At 42.2% G+C, this 20,314-nt stretch overlaps 1 protein-coding gene across 1 annotated transcript in view; it reads right to left on the bottom strand.

Annotated features, from left to right (window-relative positions):
* grin2ab (glutamate receptor, ionotropic, N-methyl D-aspartate 2A, b) overlaps positions 1 to 20,314 on the bottom strand; it is a 127,722-nt gene that overhangs the window by 9,495 nt on the left and 97,913 nt on the right. The window contains exons 11-16 of the mRNA XM_030736089.1: positions 10,657 to 10,825; positions 8,076 to 8,229; positions 6,419 to 6,544; positions 3,451 to 3,680; positions 2,628 to 2,788; positions 691 to 878 (exon numbers count right to left, since the gene is read on the bottom strand). Coding sequence (XP_030591949.1) covers positions 691 to 878; positions 2,628 to 2,788; positions 3,451 to 3,680; positions 6,419 to 6,544; positions 8,076 to 8,229; positions 10,657 to 10,825 — 1,028 coding nt within the window. The remainder of the gene's footprint in view (positions 1 to 690; positions 879 to 2,627; positions 2,789 to 3,450; positions 3,681 to 6,418; positions 6,545 to 8,075; positions 8,230 to 10,656; positions 10,826 to 20,314) is intronic.

Raw genomic sequence — 20,314 nt, 5'->3', positions numbered from 1 at the left:
TGATGGGTGGCAGAGGGCAAGAGAGCAGTGTGGTGGGAAAAGAGGCATATTATTACGAGGGGAGATGTGGAGAAGGGAGGGAGGGCGAGAGGTGAAGTGGTAAATAGATCGTAATGGAAAGGAGACAGGAGGCAGAGTGAAAAAAAGAGGTTGTAGGAGGAGGGCGAAGAATTGATAGTGATGGAGTGATAAGGAAAGATGGGAGGAATTATTATCAGACTGAGTGTGTCTGAGCACGTGTGTGCTTGCGCATGAGGGTGTTTGCCCTGAATAAAACGGCCGGGTGTGAAGCGAAGCGCTTTAGTGGTTTCAGCAGTTTGATTTCTGTCTGGCTCGTTCTCTTTCTTCCATTCGCACCATCTCACAGCTTATTATACAGAACAATCTGGAGGAGTAAACATAACAGGACACGGTGGGCACACACACACACACACACACACACACACACACACACACACACACACACACACACACACACACACACACACACACACACACACACACAAACCCAGAGAGTAATGATGATGAAATGCTGTGTTAAGACTAGCCCTTGATAGCTTTCTGACAGAGAGAGGGAGGAGGGAGGCTGAGGGGCGAAGGAGGGGAAAGCTGAGCAAAGTCCTCCAACAGCTTAGAGACTTTCAATTTCAGCACGGTGTGCCACTGAGATGGTTGAACTCCATGGCTTACCATCTCCTATGATGCTCAGTATGGCCAGATCAACCAGGCGTTTCCAGTAGGATCCTTTCTGCAGGGCAATGCCATAACCTGTAGTGGCAAAGATGTAACCGCTGCCAATGGTCACCAGCTTACAGCCATCATCTCTACCCGCCATGTAGTTCAACACCGCGGCGTCATAGATGAAAGCATCCAGCTTCCTGTAGGTAGTAAGGGTGTGGATTTACTCATCAAGCACCAGTGCATTAAAGCCAGAAATCCTTTACTGTAAATCTGAGGCTTCATTAGGAAAGAGTAAAACAACCAAACCTGAGCCGTGACATTTCTAGAATTTGAAAGAAAAGGCTGAGACTTTGGGAACATTTTAAATATTCAGGTTCAATTTTTATTGTTTTTCACCTTCTCAAGTGAGACATGCTGGAAAAAGTGTGCGACCCACTGGTCTAATACAAAGCTAGGGCCAGAAGACAGTTAGGTCTCCCTATAAAGAGTTATTGTGTTTCAGTATTTAAACTAAATACAACTAATTTAAACTAATATTGCAGAAATTAATCAGCTTTTGTTATCCATGAATTATTTATTAATTACTGAAATAACTATATTTGTAGTTTTTGTATGAACTTTAGCTTTTCCACTTGTAAAACTAAGAAAAACCTACCTCTGCAGGCCTTTAAAAATAAAAAAAAAATCTGAGAAGGAAAAATTGTTTCCTGTAAGTTACATTTCTCACACAAACCAGGCCTGTACTCTGTACTCTGTTGGGTATTCCAGTAAATATTTAGACACAAGAAGGCTTTTTCATGCAGAGCTGCTCTTTTTAGGGTTTTGTTTTTGTTGTTGTTCTGATATTATAGGCTGCAAACGAAGAGGCCGCAATTTGTATCTGACACTAACCCCAGCGGGTTGGTGGACCTGATACATCTGAGCTCAGCAAAGAAAAAAAAAGCCTCTATGACCATCCCATATAACAGAAGAAGCCTGCATTTAACTTGATTATGGTTTCATATAATAGAATGAATATACCTTGGGGCTCCCTACATTAGACACTTTATACTTTCAGTGAAAATGTTCACCAAAGGGCATATACTGTATGAAATCAATACATTGGACTAACTGTTGTTGCTGAGTTTTGCTGCTGCACAGAGAATATTAAACTAATATTCACTTGTCTTAACTGTGCACAGCACTGGAAAACAACATAAATTAATTAAAGGAAGCGGAGCATCCTGAATGTGCATCTTGGGCCACAGACGATTTCATGACTGGACTGAAATTTTACTCAAACTCCCAAGTGTTTATATCTTTCTCTGTCAAAGCAACCTTTTTCTTTTGCCTAATAAGTCGGTTAAATACTGATGATTCTGCTGAACTTCTTCATTATACAGTTTTGATGTTGCATAAACAAAGCCTAGTGTATTAATGTGAGAAACAAACCTTATTTCTTTCATATGCAGTATCAATAAAGTAATTATTGCAGAAAGAGAAAAGCAAAAAAGTGAAATTATGTTTGGAGAAAATACCCAAAAGATCAAAGCGCACAAAACTAATGAACAAATAAAAGCACTGCAGCCATCCTTCTATTAGTGTGTGTTTAGAAGGAAGAATAAAGGTAGCAAACTCCAGAACAAATTACACTCTCCCTGTTTTGGCAGCTCACACTTTCCAGCAGCAACAAGACTCTATAATGAGCACTTGCAGACAGTGTCTGCATTTTACTGTCAGTGACAGAAACACTCAGCACAGTTACTGCAGCTTTTTAGCATAAGCCACTGTTTAGCCCCACGGGGTTGGGTTTCTTGCGTGATGCAATGTCTTTTTTTGTTTGTTTGTTTGTTTGTTTGTTTGTTTTTACATGTTCTTAAGCATATGTGGTGTTTGCCAACAGAATCACCGCCTCAGGTATGAAGAATCTTTACTTGATGTGAGTTGGCCTGACAAGTTAACAGTACCCGGTCTTGAGGCTGATCAGTGCATCCGTGACCCCGTTCTGATGGTATTTGGTCATGTACTGATGCATGTCCGGATAGTTCTTCCTGATGTTGCGCTCGGTGCTGCCGTTTGGAACCGTCCCGAAGCGAAATGGAGGGGAATAGGAGTATGGGCTCTGGAACTGCAAGGAGAAAAATAAGGAGAGGCAAAAGAGTGACATAGTGTTCAAAGAGGGTAACGACAATGTGAGACAGGAGCACAAAGAGGAAAAGACAAAAATAAAAACAAAAAGGCTCAAAGATGACGGTGAGAGACAGCAGGAAGAGACAAAGTATGTGTGTGTGTGTGTGGGGGGGGGGGTTTTCAAGTAGGAGTGGGAGCTAAAGTGTGAAAATGAAGGAGAGGCACACTCAGGGTGAGGAGAGAGGAGGATGAGTGGAAAGTGACAAGAAGAGACAGAGGAGAAAGGAGGTGGGAGAGACAGTGGAGTGGACTCATCAGTCATCATCATTGTGTGTCCAGTCTAGCGTAAGACTGGCTGGGGTTCTGCTGACACTGCCAGCCCCTGGAAACCACACACACACACACACACACACACACCCAAACACAAACACACACGGCTTTGATCTATGCAGCTTGCGTGTGTGTTTGTGTGTGCGCCCATAGGTCTGCTGTGCTGGCAGTGTTAGTGTGGTGACAGCTACGGCCAGAGGGTTTGGGCTGTTGAAGCCCAAGGGCGCTCCCTAGAGAGTCCTGTCTGGCTGCAGGGCTGGCATCCATTACAAGAGCAACTCTGTCTGTGAATGTGTGTGTGTTTACATGTCCATTTGTGTGTAACCCCACCTTCTTGTCAGACAGTCCAGTAACTTGGTCCACAAACTCTTCTTGGATCATGAAAGCAGCCAGGTTGGCAGTATAGGAGGCCAGGAAGATGACGGCAAAGAAGGCCCACACTGAGACAATGAACTTACTGGTGGTGCCCCTCGGGTTCTGCACAGGCACAGAGTTGTTGAACACCAGACCCCACAGCAGCCATATGGCCTTACCAATGGTGAACGAGGGGCCGTGTGGGTCTGTGAGAGAGACAGAGAGAAAGAAAAAATGAAAAAAAGGGGGGCAAGCACCAGTGTACAGTCTTAAATTCACAACGTGAATTTCAAAAAGGGTGAAATGTAAATGTTAAAAAAATGATGCAATGATTTACCAATCATTTGAACTATATTTAATTGAAGATAGTGCATGTGTCAAAAAAAGTTAGGACAGTGGCAACAATAGACCGGAAAAGTTGTATAATACCAAAAAAATTAACACTTCGTAGAACATCAGACTACCAATTAATGTGACTGGCTGTTTTCTTAACATCAAACTACAAAGAATTTGGAGATTTTAATATCTATGTATGCAATATTATTAAAAGATTAAAATAATTTGTGGCAATCCCTATGCATGGGCTCAGAAACACTATAGAAAACCAAAATCTTAGTGAATACAGTTCAAACTGCAAAAAAAAAAAAAAAGACTTGGGTTAAGGGAAAATCTGGGAATCAAATTTTTAAATTCTTCATGGAAAATTTATAGATGCTACAGAACCTCTGGGCTAAAGAGGAGAGGAGCCATCCAGGTTGTTATTTACTTATAGTTCAAAAGCCCTCATCTGTGATTGTACAGGGGTGCTTTAATGCAAATGTGAAGACACTATTAACAATGAATGATGATGAATAGCTAAAGGCCTTGCTTATTTCAGCAAGACAAAGCCAAAAGACCTTCCGCACATTCGACTACCGCATGGCTCAGTACTAAAAGAGCCCAGGTGCAAAGCCTGGCCAGGTCTGCAGTCCAGACCTGCGTGCAACAAACTGTAACCATATGATACAATATGACATGAAAATATGACAAAAGAGGTCCGGTTGAGCAGGGGAAACGTTTTGATTTCAAAACAACTGCAACTGGTCTTTTTACTTTTATTCCCTACATTTTTACACAAATATCTGCACTTTCTACTCCTTACATTTTCAAAACAGACTCATTACTTGAAAGTTTTAATTTTTCATCACTGCACCTTCAAACATCAGAACTGATTTGAACCTAAATGGAGGGAACAATAACACATAAAAGGCAATCCCATTGGTGTATCCATCACCGGGGCTTATTGCATACAAAGAGGTGAAAGAGCCAAAACCATATAATTCATGCATCAATATGGCACTATACTCAGGAGTTCAAGTGGGCTGGAATGATCCAGAATGGCGTTTGTTGTGCGGATGTCCATACGTTGTGGCTGCAGTACTTCAGGATCTAACCCCACTAACTGCATGTCTTTGGACTGTCGGAGTACCCAAAGAGAACCCATGCAGACACAGGGAGAATATGCAAACTCCGCACAGCATGGCCTCGACCAGATGGTGGATTTGAACCCAGGACCTTCCAACAGTGCTAACCACCACCGCCAAATGTGACGTGATATTTTAAATTTGTGTATGGTACTTTTTATTGACAATACACACTGCACTTGTAAGAATCATAGTTACAAGGCTTTTTGTCTATTTTTTGACCAATAAATCATTAAGTTGACCTTGAAGACCTTGGTGGATTTAAGCCAAATTTTAAAGGATTGTTAACCTGACCCCACTCTGCACACCTACACAGTTTTATCAGAATTCATTCAAAACTTTTCGAGCTACTGTGTTTACAGACTGCACGCATGCAAACGCTACCAAAAACATAACCTCCCTGGCAGAGTGGAGGTGACAAAAAATAAATAAATGAAAATCTGCATACCATTGTGTTCTCTTTACTTATAGTTTACACAACATCCCAACTGTTTTTGGAAACAGGCTACAGGCTCTTTCCATGAAATTCCCACCTCATTGTCTTCACTATCAACTGATGCTTAAAATCATTTATTACGTTTGTATTGTGCTGTATAATCGAGGCATAATGTGGAGATGGAGGAAAGGAATTCTTTCTAATTTAATAGAATTGGAGGGGTGATTTTGTAAAAAAGGGACAGCATTACTGATTTTAATTTACTGTATATGCATGCAGTCTGCGCATTTGCTTGGGTTTGAAGAATAACAAATAGGGGAAAACCAAAGTTTTTGCCAAATTAAATCTAAGTCACAAACAAATGTAAGTAAACCGCTGTCTTGATCTAATTTTCAATTTGTGGGTCGAGCCAAACCTAAATGGATGTTTTTCAGAAGAATATGTTGCAGACCAAAAAAGAAAAAAAAAAAAAAAAAAAGAAAAGCAAAAGCAGTAATCAGATTTCCAAATTGTGGATCCGATCAAATCCAAATGGATGGTCAGCTTAACCTCTTGCAGAAAAAGAGAAAAGAAAGCCAAGTTTCAAACTCCTGAAACTTGGCATTTGTTGTTCAATCAATGTGTATGATTAAAAAACAAACAAACAAAAAAACAGCAAGCTAAACACAACCTATAGATTTATTTAATTCAGAAGAGCTGAGTGGAAGAAAAGAAAAACATTCACTTTCTACTTGTGGATTGGCCTTTAGGTGATTTGAATGTTAAATTAAGCCACAACATTGAACACAACATTAATCTCCAATTCAGAGCTGGCAGGGCAGCTCCAGGTTTTGGTTGTTGATGACACCTCAGATTACAGTTTTGGTAGCTCTGGGAAAGAAACGCTAATGCTCTCAAGCATTACCTGAACTGTCTGAAGTCAGAGTGATAATAGGTCACTTCGTTTGCTTCGGGGCTTCTTGCTCCTGGGAGAAACGATTGGTGTGATATTCCTTGTGTGTGTGTGTGTGTGTGTGTGCATGCATGTGTGCATGTGTGTGTCTACCTTTGCCTTGGGCCAAGTTGCGGTTGAAGCCCAGCGGACTGACAAACTCAAAGAGGAAGACGGCGATGGCTGTGACAATGAGCAGCATCACAAACATCATCACCCAAACTGATGCACTGAAGGGCTCTGGGAGGAAGGAGAACGAGAGGAAGCAGAGAGAGTTAAAGGGAAATCGAGTACACAAGACAGCGAGATACCATGGAGGAGCGGGAGATGCAGAAAAAGTGAGGGACGTAGAGGGAAAGGGGAGACAGACTCACAGAAATAAAGGAAGACGTGCAAAAAAAAACATGGATGAGGGGGAGATAAAGTGAGGAAGTGATGATAGAGAAGAAACAGAGAAGGGAGAAAGGGATACAGATGGAGTGAGAGAGGAGGGAAGGGGAGGGAGAGTTAGTCACAGAGAGTTTGACGGAGCACATTTCCATATTTCTCATTATTCCCTTGGATGAGAGCTGAGAGAGAGGGAGAGGCCTGGGGCAGGGGGGATGGTAGTGGAAAGGGGCGAGAGGAAGCGAGAGAGAGAGAGAGAGAGAGAGAGAGAGAGAGAGAGAGAGAGAGAGAGAGAGAGAGAGAGAGCGAGCGAGGGGAACCAAACCCACAGTGATCTGATGTGCCCTGCTGTGGGCATGTGTATGTGATCTATTTGTCTGTTTGGTGTGTAGCAGGGCAGGAGTTCAGAGAGCAGGATGAGTGCCAGAGACGTTGAACCCAGACAAATTGTATATGTGTGTGTATGCGCGCGTGTGTCACTGCATGTGTAAGTATGTGACTGCCAGGGTTAGCCAACCCTGAGAGATTGTGCGCTGAGGTGCCTCTAATATGAGTGCGAGAGATACTGAACCGTCACTGATACCCTGGCACAGGCTCAACACACACACACACACACACACACACACACACACACACGCACAGACACAATCATACAATAAGCTTTCATATAAATACACACACAAAGCATTCACTCCTCAACATACATACGGCCACAGCACATTCACTCTCCACACTTCTTGACTCAATACACAAACATCCTGATATATTAGTGCAATATCACACAAACGTCTCTTGTTTTTTTCCCCCTAACACACACGTACATACTGACACATGGCTTGATACACAGGGACCAACACATGCATGGTCCAATACATCCCCCTCGCTCCCCGCCTCGCTCCAATGACAATACAAGACATTAGGCAACCACAGAGGAGCGCTTCAATTCCTAGTCATCTGAACAACTGGAGGAGAGTAGGAGAAGGCAGGGGAGAAGAAAGGAGGCGGGGGTGGGGTGGGGGGTGGGGTAGGCGAGTATCAAGAGTGCTTTGTTTGAGCTGACTTTTCAAAAAACAGCTGGCACGCTCCACTTCCTCTGCTCTGGTAGAAATATTAATGTGCTTAGGGTGTTGAGGCCCAGATAAAGTCAAGAGTACAAGTGGAATTTGGCCAGCATATACTGTCTGAATAAAATATTCCATTTTATGTGGAAGATTTCACCAACATGCAAAGCACCTCCCCTTTTATCTGCCCCGAGTTGTCAACTCAGCTGGGGAACAGCCAGAGAATGTGTGTGTGTGTGTGTGTGTGTGTGTGTGTGTGTGTGTGTGTGTGTGTGTGTGTGTGTGTGTGTGTGTCTGTGTGGGGTGATATGTGATGGATTTACCGAGGAAGGCAGAAGGTGAGACCGTCCCATTGCTGCGTGACACCATGACGCTGATGCCAGTCTCCACAAAGGGCACAGAGAAGTCAATGACCTCCGACCTCTCTTCGTTGATGGTCAATGAGCCAACGGCCATCTCCGCCTTTTTATACACCACCTGGCAAGCAGAGAGAAGCATTGCTATACTGAGAGCATGACTTACTGCCTACACTGTCAGAAATAAATACAGTGAGCTCTGTAAATATTTGGACAACATCACACTGTTTCACTCTGACTTGTTCCTGCTTTTTATTTTGGATGTGAAATATCACATTGTGTTAAGGGTATAACTCCGAATGTCAGCCATAGTTGGAGGGCAGTTCCAGCCATATCAGATGAAAAGTGAAAGTACAGCTGTCTTTTTCATAGAGCCACCATTTGTAAATGTCTCAATGTATTGTGACAGAAGGACATTCAGCTCATAAAGATGTCTCTTTTAGGACTTAATAAAGTGTTATGTTTTTCGTAAATGTAATTGTTGAAAGGCTTCTAGCGGTCTGCTCCTGTGAACAATCTGTGAATCGTAATGTCAGGTTTCATTATCGCATGTGTTATGTTTTGGTTAAAAGATTTCCCGGTGGCAGCATTTAGCTTTAATATAATCTGTGGCTGAATAAATCATTTCCAGACAAGATAAGTGATAGGAACTGAGTAAGGCTCAAGGTGTCCTGCCCCTCGTTAAACCTGGACCCACTTACACGACTGATCAGCGAACAGAAACGAGCAGATGACCAATTTTTGCATTTCTGTGATGCTTTGAAACTAATCATAATCGAACTGAAACTGTTTGAAATAAGGTCAAAAGACACAGTCCGTCTCAGTGCCCACGTTTTGAAATTTGGTGAGATAGTTTCACGTTGAAAATAAACCCTGTGAAATGACCAAAAACACTGAATTGATCCAACTAATTGCACTGTTTTTGGAACCAAAGCCTAATATGTGCCTCTGTACCCCGGGGCTTCATCGTTGTACTTAAAGTAATAAAAAGAAGTCATTATAATTACAAGTTCTCTCATTAGAATTAACACAGGCACTGTGGTTTATTTCAAGTTCATCCCACTTAAACAGTATTCCTCTTGTATGGAGAATTAATTAATTTAATTAAAAAAAACAATTGAAATTACTGAGCCTCTTTAAAAACAAAACACTAGTGACCCATTTTTTTTTTTTTTTTTAGGAATCACTTTTATCAGTATGAAAGGAAATGAAAGTGGTAAAAACAGGCCCACCACAAAGTGCCGGCTGGCCCGCCGTCTGATTTCTAATTCATTAAAAAAAAATGATGGAAACGTAATCAAAGCATTTGCCCTACAATATACACCCGTCGTACTCTGAGTGTCTAGACCACGTCGGTGTAGTTAATAAATGAGTTAATTTGAAAATAAATATTATGGGGCTCTTACTGCTTATTCAATTTACCTGATAAATATTATTGTTTAGCTGGGCCCTTGTCTCCCAGCCCCGTTCTCATTTCCAGGTCCATCAATTAATGTTGAATTAGCCAAGCTCATTTGTGGGGTTACTGATGTGAAGCTTATTTTCATCTAAATCACAATCTTTTAATAAACTTAACCAAGTCTGGGTGTTTTATAGTTTGGTTTAGTGCCTGAACCAAACCAGAAAGTGAAAATAAGCAAAATACAATACAAAACACAAAGGTCCCAACAGGACATGAACCTTAGTTTCCTAATGAGAGCCACTTCATTAGTCACACCTGTTTAACTGCTCATTCATGCAAATATCTAATCAACCAATCACATAGCATCAACTCAATGCATTTAAGCATGTAGCTATGGTGAAGACAACCTGCTTAAGTTCAAACTGAATATGGGGAGTGGGGAAGAAAGTTGAGTTAAATGACAGGAAGGCAACAGCAACTTAGGTATGCAGAAGAACATCTCTGACGACAATCAACCATCCAACCTAGAAGCAGATGGGCTACAGCAACAGAAGACCACACCCCAGCTAAGAACAGGGAACTGAGGCTACAATTTGCACAGGTTCACCAAAATTGGACGATAGAATATTGGAAATATTCAGTTGTCTATAAATATGGCTGCCTGGTCTGATGAGTCTGGATTTCAACTTAGGATCAGAATTTGGCATAAACAGCATAAAAGCATAGATCCACCCTGCCTTGAAAGTGTGGATCCATCAGTGGTCCAGGCTGCCACTGATGGTGATCTAATGGTGTGGGGAATATTTTTTTGGGATACTTTATTGCTGATCTCTAAAAGCAGCCAATATATCTGTGGCCAGTGTGCAAAGGGACCAGCGCCAAAGGACACCTTGTGTGTAAGTGGGAAATGCAGGCGGCATCTCACAGAATGCCATTATATTATGCCCTGAGATGAGAACATGCTGTAGCTCCTGTCATTTTGCAAAAGTAGCCGTGCAGAATAAATATCAAAAATCTCAGTAGGTAGCATTATGTAACTGATATACTTAAAGTTCTATTTCAAATCACTGTATATTTAAATGATTGCACAGAAAGTCAGACACACAGAGTAATATAGTCATTTATTAACAGAGGGACAGGCAGTACCTCTCCAACCATGCCATTCCAGACGTTGTTGATCTTCTTTCCGTGTTTTCCGTTGGTGACCAGGTAGAGGTCATAAGTAAACTTCACATTCCTGGCTATCTTCTTGAGAATGTCAATGCAGAAACCTTTGCAGCACTGCTTAATATAAGCGCCTCCCAATGTGCTGTTACTGCAACAAACATATGCACAAACAAAATTAGGTCATTTTTTATATCAGCGGACATTCCAGTGTTATTTGTGTAACTGTACAAGCTGCCTGTTCACTCCACATCTGGTGGTTCCATCAAACTGTAAAACTAGAATTATGACAGCGCAGAGTAACCATAAACACTGCTAAAGGGCAGAGAGAGCTTGCACTGTCTGTGTGAGTGACTGTGTGTTTCCCTTAGTGCTAGCTAACCAAACCAGATGAAAACACAGGGGTAGTGAACAGAAGCTGCTGGGCTTTAAATAGAGCCAGGCTCTACAGAACAACCAGCCCACATAATTAAAATATCAGCTGTCCTTTCCTCGTCTGTCTTCTGTGTCCTTTTCGCTCTGCCTCCTCGGTGTTTCTCAGCTTCAGTCTGTAGGAAGATGCATCCCCCAAAAACTCACAGTATACAAGCACGCTCCACAGCCACACACAAAGGATGCACAGAATTCGAGGCGATGTTTAAGTAAACTTTTCTGACAGCCGTCCCCGAGGACCTCAGAGCAGTGAACTAAACTGCATTGTTGGATCAAATGATTCTCATAATCTATTAAACCCTACCAGCATTTTCAAAAGCATTTCCATGAAAACTTAATTCCGTTCCCATGTCAGCAATCTTTGATGTAGCGTACTCTATATGGATCGGAACAGCAGCTCTGTGACCTTTTCACTTGCCATTTTGGCTGACTCCAATTCAAGAGAAAGTTCACGAAGAACTGAGGGATTCACGCACGCAGAACACCGAGAACGACTGTCAGAGACGCGCTACATCAAAGCATTAACAGATCCTTTAACTGCAGTCAACTGCATCTGCGCCGCATCATTATGTGTGTATGAGAGAGACAGAAAGAGCGAGAGCGAGCATCGTATACATATGTGTGAGCAAGTCTGAGCATGTAAAGCCCATGCCTCAGGTGCTCTAATGCACACATACTGTATACATTAATTCTTCCCAGCTGGGCCCTCTCTGAACACACACATACACACACAAATAACAAATGTAGAAGAAACTAGTCTCTTTTTTTGGCCTACTCAGACTTTCACAGCAATCCCCGCAAGAAGATGGCTGGTTAAGGTCACAAGTTAAGCTTTCTGGGAGAGGTGATTCAGACATCTAATAGTCCTTGCCTACAGTGCTGATAATCTCAGAGGTTGTTATGATGCATCCATTTCTCTAAGGCATCTCCTGTCTGTCTTTTTTATGTTCTTCAGATACAAAACCTTTAATATGGTGGCTTCCGGCTGTTAAAGAAATCTTCAAAGAAAGTAATTACTGGTGAGTTTTTGCACTTCCCCTGTGGTTAGCGGTGACAGTCCTATCCTATCCCATCCATGCTAACCCACGCTAATGACTATCCTCAACAATTTTAACTATGTTCTCCTGTCTGGATGAACCGACGCATTCATAACATAGAGTACTTCAGATATTAGTTGAGCATTACGACTGTGTTGTGGTAAATGACATACCAGAATGTACTCAAGCAGTGACAAATAAACCTCAGCCAATTATGATGAATATTTAGGGAAACTGGACATAGATGTGATCTAAAGTGTAGAAATTAGTAAAAAAGAAAAGCTGCCTTATCTTCTCATGGAGAGCCTCTTGTTGAGGTGTCCATTTGTAAAGCAGATAATTGGAGCAAATCTCAAAGTGTCAAAAAAAAAAAATCCAAGAAGAGTTTTATTTTCACTGAATATTTTGAGAAATAGCTCCCTTTTGTTTATACATTCAAGAAGGCGTGCAACATATTTCAGCCCCTGCAATAATGCCTTTTAAGTTCTTTCAAAGAGAAGAGTCCTCTGTATTGTTTGACGTGCCGTTGTTGAAAAAAGGCTCCAAAGCTCGCTGCTGGGCTGACTTAAAAACAAATGCCATGTAGGTTAAAACAAATTTGAAAAATGTATATTTGATGTTATCAAAAAAATCTATCTATCTATCTATCTATCTATCTATCTATCTATCTATCTATCTATCTATCTATCTATCTATCTATCTATCTATCTATCTATCTATCTATCTATCTATCTATCTATCTATCTATCTATCTATCTATCTATCTATCTATCTATCTATCTATCTATCTATCTATCATGGCATAGTCAGTGGTGTGAATTTGTGATACTGTTGTCAAGACTGCTGGTAACAGATAACAAAATGCTCCTGGGATCCAAGATAGATTTCAGATAAAGACTTGCTATAAATAATAATAAGGAAAAAAAGTTAGCAAACAGGTACGAGAGATGTTTTTAAAGTGAGCTAGGAAATGAGATATTCAACAGAATATTTTACAACACAGGATAGGGAGAAATTCTGCTTTCCCGCCTGGAGTAGGAAGGACATTTTGCTATTGGGGAAGAGCAAAAAAAAAAGAATTAAAGCCGCAAGCGGCGATGAGCGGGCCCTCGCACCCGGCGCGTCGACCCGTGGCGCTCGTCGACCCGTGCCGCACTCGGAGGTCTTGTGATCGTGATGGTGTACAGAAGGTCTGTAGAAAGTTGAATTCTTTTATAGGAAAAGATATCTTTTGCTCTCGGCATAGACGCAATGGAATATTTGGGGGTGGGGTCACGGCTCCAGCATGCAAAATAGGGCATGGGTCTGATAGACTGTTTTGATCAGGATGATGTCAAGAATGTTGAAACACATTTTCATACATTTCCGAGAAACTAAGTTTGTGGATGCTATACAAAATTTCATTTGCTTCTGTAGGGGGCGCTCTTGCAGCTACGTATAGCCTTGAATCCATAGTTATGGGTTCAGAGTGGCTGTGTACATGAGTGATTACATTTTCAGGCAGATCGGGCAAAGCATGTACGAACACGTGGCCAAACAATTTTGGTCGCCATTGAGAAAAATGAAAGCCAACTTCAATGGCCTGGTGTGACAACACCATTTAATATTTTGTCAAGATTTCCACAATATTTGATGGGCTGTTTGTCTAGATGATCTGGAGCCAATTTGGTCTCACTGGCTGAAATGCCCTAGGAGGAGTTCATTCAAATAGCAGGCCTGAAAATGGCAAAAATTGACAAAAATTGACACTTTCAATTGAAGATACTGGACTTCCTGTAGGGTTTCCAGTATGGCTCCAAGAGACTTTTTTGTACGTCTTAGGATGTTACATGAGTGTGCAGAATTTCAGAGCTGTAGATATAATGTAGCTCTGGGGCTAGCTAAAAAACATGCTATTTTATGATATTTCAAGCTGCCAGTAGGTGGCGCTGTAACATTTATGGACTTTATGCATATCAATGTGTTCAGGGCAGGAGGCTTATCAAATTGATGAGGATTTTGTAAGGAATGGTGAAAGATAGTTTCATGCATTTCAGAGCAAAACTAATTATGTGGACGTCATACAAATTTTCATTTGCTTCTGTAGGGGGCGCTATTGCGCCTACAGTCTTGAATCTGTAGTTATGGATTCAGCCTGGGTGTGTACATGAGTGATTAAATTTTCAGCCTGATCAGACAAAGCATGTGCGAACAAGTGCACAAACAATTTTGGTGGTGAGGGAGAAAAACGAAGGCCAACTTCAATGGCCTGGTGTGATAAGGCCATTTAATATTTTGTAAAGATTTCCACAATATTTGATGGGCTACTTGTGTAGATGATGTGGAGCAAATTTGGTCTCACTGGGTCAAATGCCCTAGGACAAGTTCGTTCAAATAGCAGGCGTGGAAATGGCAAAAATTGACACCTTCAATTGAAGATGGCCGACTTCCTGTAGGGTTTGGGGTATGGGTCCAAGAGACTTTTTTGTACGTCTTAGGATGTTACATGAGCCTGTACATTTTCATACATGTAGATAAAACGTAGCTCCGGGGCTACTCAAAAAACTTGCTATTTTAAGATATTCCGAGCTGCCACTAGGCGGCGCTCTACCGTTTATGGACTTTTTGCATATGAGTGTGTTCAGGACAGGGTGCTTATCACACCACTGAAGTTTGAGCCAGATTGGGCAAGTTGGCTTTGAGTTACAGCCATTTTTGTGTTCATGGCGAATCATCGAACTTTGCCGTCCCATAAGGGTCACGCCCTTTTGTCAAAAACTCACAGTTTTGAAAACACAGTAAGTCCAACTTCTTAAGGCTTTCCAGGTGAAATTTGAGATGGTTCTGCTAAACCACCTTGGAGCTGGACCTCCAAGTGTAAAATATGACATTTCCTGTTCCCACTAGGTGGCGCTGCGACTGATATTAAATATTGTCATATGTATGTGTTCAGGGGGGCACCCTCATCCTACTGGAGAAGTTTGATGCACATTGGATCATGTAGGTATGAATGAGAGGCAATCAAAATTTCATGGCGAATGATCAAAGTTCAAAGGGGCATAAGGACCCCTCCCCCTTGGCAAAAACTCACCATTTTCGAGATTTAGATTCCCCTGGGGGTGTAGGTTAGACAAACCAAATATGAAGATGATAACGTCTAAAACCTCTGAGTTATTAGAAAAAGTGTGAGGGCTGCAAATCGCCAAATTTGCATAATTAATTAAAAATGGCGGACTTCCTGTTGGGTTTAGGGCATGGCTCCAAGAGGATTTTTTGTGCGCCTGGACATGATATACATGTGTATGAAGTTTCATTCATGTACGTGAAACACAGCGGTGGGGCTCCAGTTTAGGGGGCGCTAGCGAGCCATTTGGGCGCGCCCTTGCCCGAGCCCATTAAAATACTTAAATTTTCACCAGGTGTGACGCATGTGCCAAGTTTCATGAGTTTTTGAATATGATAAAGCCCCCAAAAAGCCAATTCATTTGCCTGAATAATAAAAAAAAAAAAAATAATAATAATAATAATTAAAGCCGCAAGCGGCGATGAGCGGGCCCTCGCACCCGGCGCGCGTCGACCCCTGGCGCGCTCCAGCCAAGCCGCGCGTCGACCCGTGGCACGCTCCAGCCGAACCGCGCTGGGAGGTTCTCGCAGACGAGAGAGTAGCTGGCTCACCCGGCTGCTGACGGCTCAGCAGGCTAGCCGTACTTCGCGTCGATCGTCTCCCGCTTCCACTAGGTGGCGTCGGTGAGTGCCCACTAATTAATATGTCACAATGCTCTATGTAATGCCTGCAGCCATCAATGAAACTGTAATGACCATAGGATGATGAGTATCAGTGTCCTACTGATTTCCTGTTGCCACTAGGTGGCGTTATGAGTGTGAAACAAAGCTGATAGAGGGGTGTGTCCGGTCTCCCTTACCCTCCCATTAAGCCTGTGAAGTTTGAGGCAGATCGGACAATGTATGTCAGAGATGTAACAATTTGGTGCACTGTGGTATATGAGTAAAATCCCACATTTAGAGGGTTGCTACGGCAACACCGTTCAATATTCTACAAAACCATGAATATCTTTTGATGGGCTACTTGTGTAGATGATCTGGAGCCATTTTGGTGTGACTGGATGAAAAGCTGTAGTAGAAGATGATTCAAATAGCAGGCCTGAAAAATGTGAAAAATGCTGCAAAAATGACACCTTAATTAGAACATGTCAGGCTTCCTGTTGGATTTCGGCTATCGGTCCAAGAGACTTTTTTGTACGTGTTAGGATGTTACTTCAGCATGCACGATTTCAGGTACACAGACCAAGCACTGCCCTGGGGCTGATGTTTAGAACCTATCTGGGCCTGAAATGGAAAAATAGTCCAAATTCAGAGGGTTGCTACGGCAACACCGTTCAATATTCTACAAAACCATGAATATCTTTTGATGGGCTACTTGTGTGGATGATCTGGAGCCATTTTGGTCTCACTGGGTCAAATGCCCTAGGAGGAGTTGAGGCAAAAAGGCCTGAAAAAGGCGAAAAATGCTGCAAAAATGACACTTTAAAGTAAACGTGGCTGACTTCCTGTTGGGTTTGGGCTATCGGTCCAAGAGAGTTTTTTGTAGATGTTAGCATCTTACATCAGCAGGCACATTTTCAGGTACATAGAGAAAGCACAGCCCAGGGGCTGATGTTTAGAATCTCTGTGAATTTGAAATTGAAAAAAGTCCAAATTCAGAGGGTTGCCATGGCAACACCGTTCAATATTCTACAAAACCCTGAATAACTTTTGATGGGCTACTTGTGTAGATGATCTGGAGCCAATTTGGTGTCACTGGGTGAAATGCCCTAGGACAAGTTCGTTCAAATAGCAGGCGTGGAAATCGCAAAAATTGACACCTTCAATTGAAGATGGCCGACTTCCTGTAGGGTTTAGGGTATGGGTCCAAGAGACTTTTTTGTACGTCTTAGTATGCTACATGAGCATGTACATTTTCATACATGTAGATAAAACGTAGCTCCGGGGCTACTCAAAAAACTTGCTATTTTAAGATATTCCGAGCTGCCACTAGGCGGCGCTCTAACGTTTATGGACTTTATGCATATGAGTGTGTTCAGGGCAGCATGCTTATCACACCACTGAAGTTTGAGCCAGATTGGGCAAGTTGGCTTTGAGTTACAGCCATTTTTGTGTTCATGGCGAATCATCGAAATTTGCCGTCCCATAAGGGTCACGCCCTTTTGTCAAAAACTCACAGTTTTGAAAACACAGTAAGTCCAACTTCTTAAGGCTTTCCAGGTGAAATTTGAGATGGTTCTGCTAAACCACCTTGGAGCTGGACCTCCAAGTGTAAAATATGACATTTCCTGTTCCCACTAGGTGGCGCTGCGACTGATATTAAATATTGTCATATGTATGTGTTCAGGGGGGCACCCTCATCCTACTGGAGAAGTTTGATGCACATTGGATCATGTAGGTATGAATGAGAGGCAATCAAAATTTCATGGCGAATGATCAAAGTTCAAAGGGGCATAAGGACCCCTCCCCTTTGGCAAAAACTCACCATTTTCGAGATTTAGATTCCCCTGGGGGTGTAGGTTAGACAAAGCAAATATGAAGATGATAACGTCTAAAACCTCTGAGTTATTAGAAAAAGTGTGAGGGCTGCAAATCGGCAAATTTGCATAATTAATTCAAAATGGCGGACTTCCTGTTGGGTTTAGGGCATGGCTCCAAGAGGATTTTTTGTGCGCCTGGACATGATATACATGTGTATGAAGTTTCATTCATGTACGTGAAACACAGCGGTGGGGCTCCAGTTTAGGGGGCGCTAGCGAGCCATTTGGGCGCGCCCTTGCCCGAGCCCATTAAAATACTTAAATTTTCACCAGGTGTGACGCATGTGCAAAGTTTCATGAGTTTTTGAATATGATAAAGCCCCCAAAAAGCCAATTCATTTGCCTGAATAATAATAATAAAAAAAAAAAAAAAAAAAATAATAATAAACGAAGCAATTACAATAGGGCCTTCGCACAGTTCGTGCTCGGGCCCTAATAATAAACGAAGCAATTACAATAGGGCCTTCGCACAGTTCGTGCTCGGGCCCTAATAATTAAAACCGCAAGCGGTGATATCGGGCCCTCGCACTCCGCGCGCGTCGACCTGTGGCGCTCGTCGACCCGTGCCGCACTCGGAGGTTTTGTGATCGTGATGGGTCTCTAGAAAGTTGAATTCTTTTATAGGAAAAGGTATCTTTTGCTCTCGGCATAGACGCAATGGAATATTTGGGGGTGTGGTCACGGCTCCAGCATGCAAAATAGGGCATGGGTCTGATTGACTTTTTTGATGGGCTGTTTGTCTAGATGATGTGGAGCCAATTTGGTCTCACTGGGTGAAATGCCCTAGGAGGAGTTCATTCAAATAGCAGGCCTGAAAATGGCAAAAATTGACACTTTCAATTGAAGATGCTGGACTTCCTGTAGGGTTTGGAGTATGGCTCCAAGAGACTTTTTTGTATGTCTTAGGATGTTACATGAGTGTGCAAAATTTCAGAGCTGTAGATAAAATGTAACTCAGGGGCTAGCTAAAAAACATGGTATATTATGATATTTAAAGCTGCCAGTAGGGGGCGCTCTAACGTTTATGGACTTTATGCATATCAATGTGTTCAGGGCAGGAGGCTTATCAAATAGATGAGGATTTTGTAAGGAATGGTGAAAGATATTTCATGTATTTCAGAGCAAAACTAATTCTGTGGACGGTCATACAAATTTTCATTTGCTTCTGTAGGGGGCGCTATTGCGCCTACAGTCTTGAATCTGTAGTTATGGATTCAGCCTGGGTGTGTACATGAGTGATTAAATTTTCAGCCTGATCAGACAAAGCATGTGCGAACAAGTGCACAAACAATTTTGGTGGTGAGGGAGAAAAACAAAGGCCAAATTTAATGGCCTGGTGTGACAAGGCCGTTTAATATTTTTTAAAGATTTCCACAATATTTGATGGGCTACTTGTGTAGATGATCTGGAGCCAATTTGGTGTCAGTGGGTGAAATGCCCTAGGACGAGTTCGTTCAAATAGCAGGCGTGGAAATCGCAAAAATTGACACCTTCAATTGAAGATGGCCGACTTCCTGTAGGGTTTGGGGTATGGGTCCAAGAGACTTTTTTGTACGTCTTAGTATGTTACATGAGCCTGTACATTTTCATACATGTAGATAAAACGTAGCTCCGGGGCTACTCAAAAAACATGCTATTTTAAGATATTCCGAGCTGCCACTAGGCGGCGCTCTAACGTTTATGGACTTTATGCATATGAATGTGTTCAGGGCAGCATGCTTATCACACCACTGAAGTTTGAGCCAGATTGGGCAAGTTGGCTTTGAGTTACAGCCATTTTTGTGTTCATGGCGAATCATCGAACTTTGCCGTCCCATAAGGGTCACGCCCTTTTGTCAAAAAGTCACAGTTTTGAAAACACAGTAAGTCCAACTTCTTAAGGCTTTCCAGGTGAAATTTGAGATGGTTCTGCTAAACCACCTTGGAGCTGGACCTCCAAGTGTAAAATATGACATTTCCTGTTCCCACTAGGTGGCGCTGCGACTGATATTAAATATTGTCATATGTATGTGTTCAGGGGGGCACCCTCATCCTACTGGAGAAGTTTGATGCACATTGGATCATGTAGGTATGAATGAGAGGCAATCAAAATTTCATGGCGAATGATCAAAGTTCAAAGGGGCATAAGGACCCCTCCCCCTTGGCAAAAACTCACCATTTTCGAGATTTAGATTCCCCTGGGGGTGTAGGTTAGACAAACCAAATATGAAGATGATAACATCTAAAACCTCTGAGTTATTAGAAAAAGCGTGAGGGCTGCAAATCGCCAAATTTGCATAATTAATTCAAAATGGCGGACTTCCTGTTGGGTTTAGGGCATGGCTCCAAGAGGATTTTTTGTGCGCCTGGACATGATATACATGTGTATGAAGTTTCATTCATGTACGTGAAACACAGCGGTGGGGCTCCAGTTTAGGGGGCGCTAGCGAGCCATTTGGGCGCGCCCTTGCCCGAGCCCATTAAAATACTTAAATTTTCACCAGGTGTGACGCATGTGCAAAGTTTCATGAGTTTTTGAATATGATAAAGCCCCCAAAAAGCCAATTCATTTGCCTGAATAATAATAATAAAAATAAAAAAAATAATAAT

Source organism: Archocentrus centrarchus, chromosome 1 (genome assembly GCF_007364275.1).
Source record: "Archocentrus centrarchus isolate MPI-CPG fArcCen1 chromosome 1, fArcCen1, whole genome shotgun sequence".
Classification (NCBI taxonomy): Eukaryota; Metazoa; Chordata; class Actinopteri; order Cichliformes; family Cichlidae; genus Archocentrus; species Archocentrus centrarchus.
The sequence above is the reverse complement of the archived record's forward strand: the minus strand, read 5'-3'. Positions and strand labels throughout refer to the sequence as shown.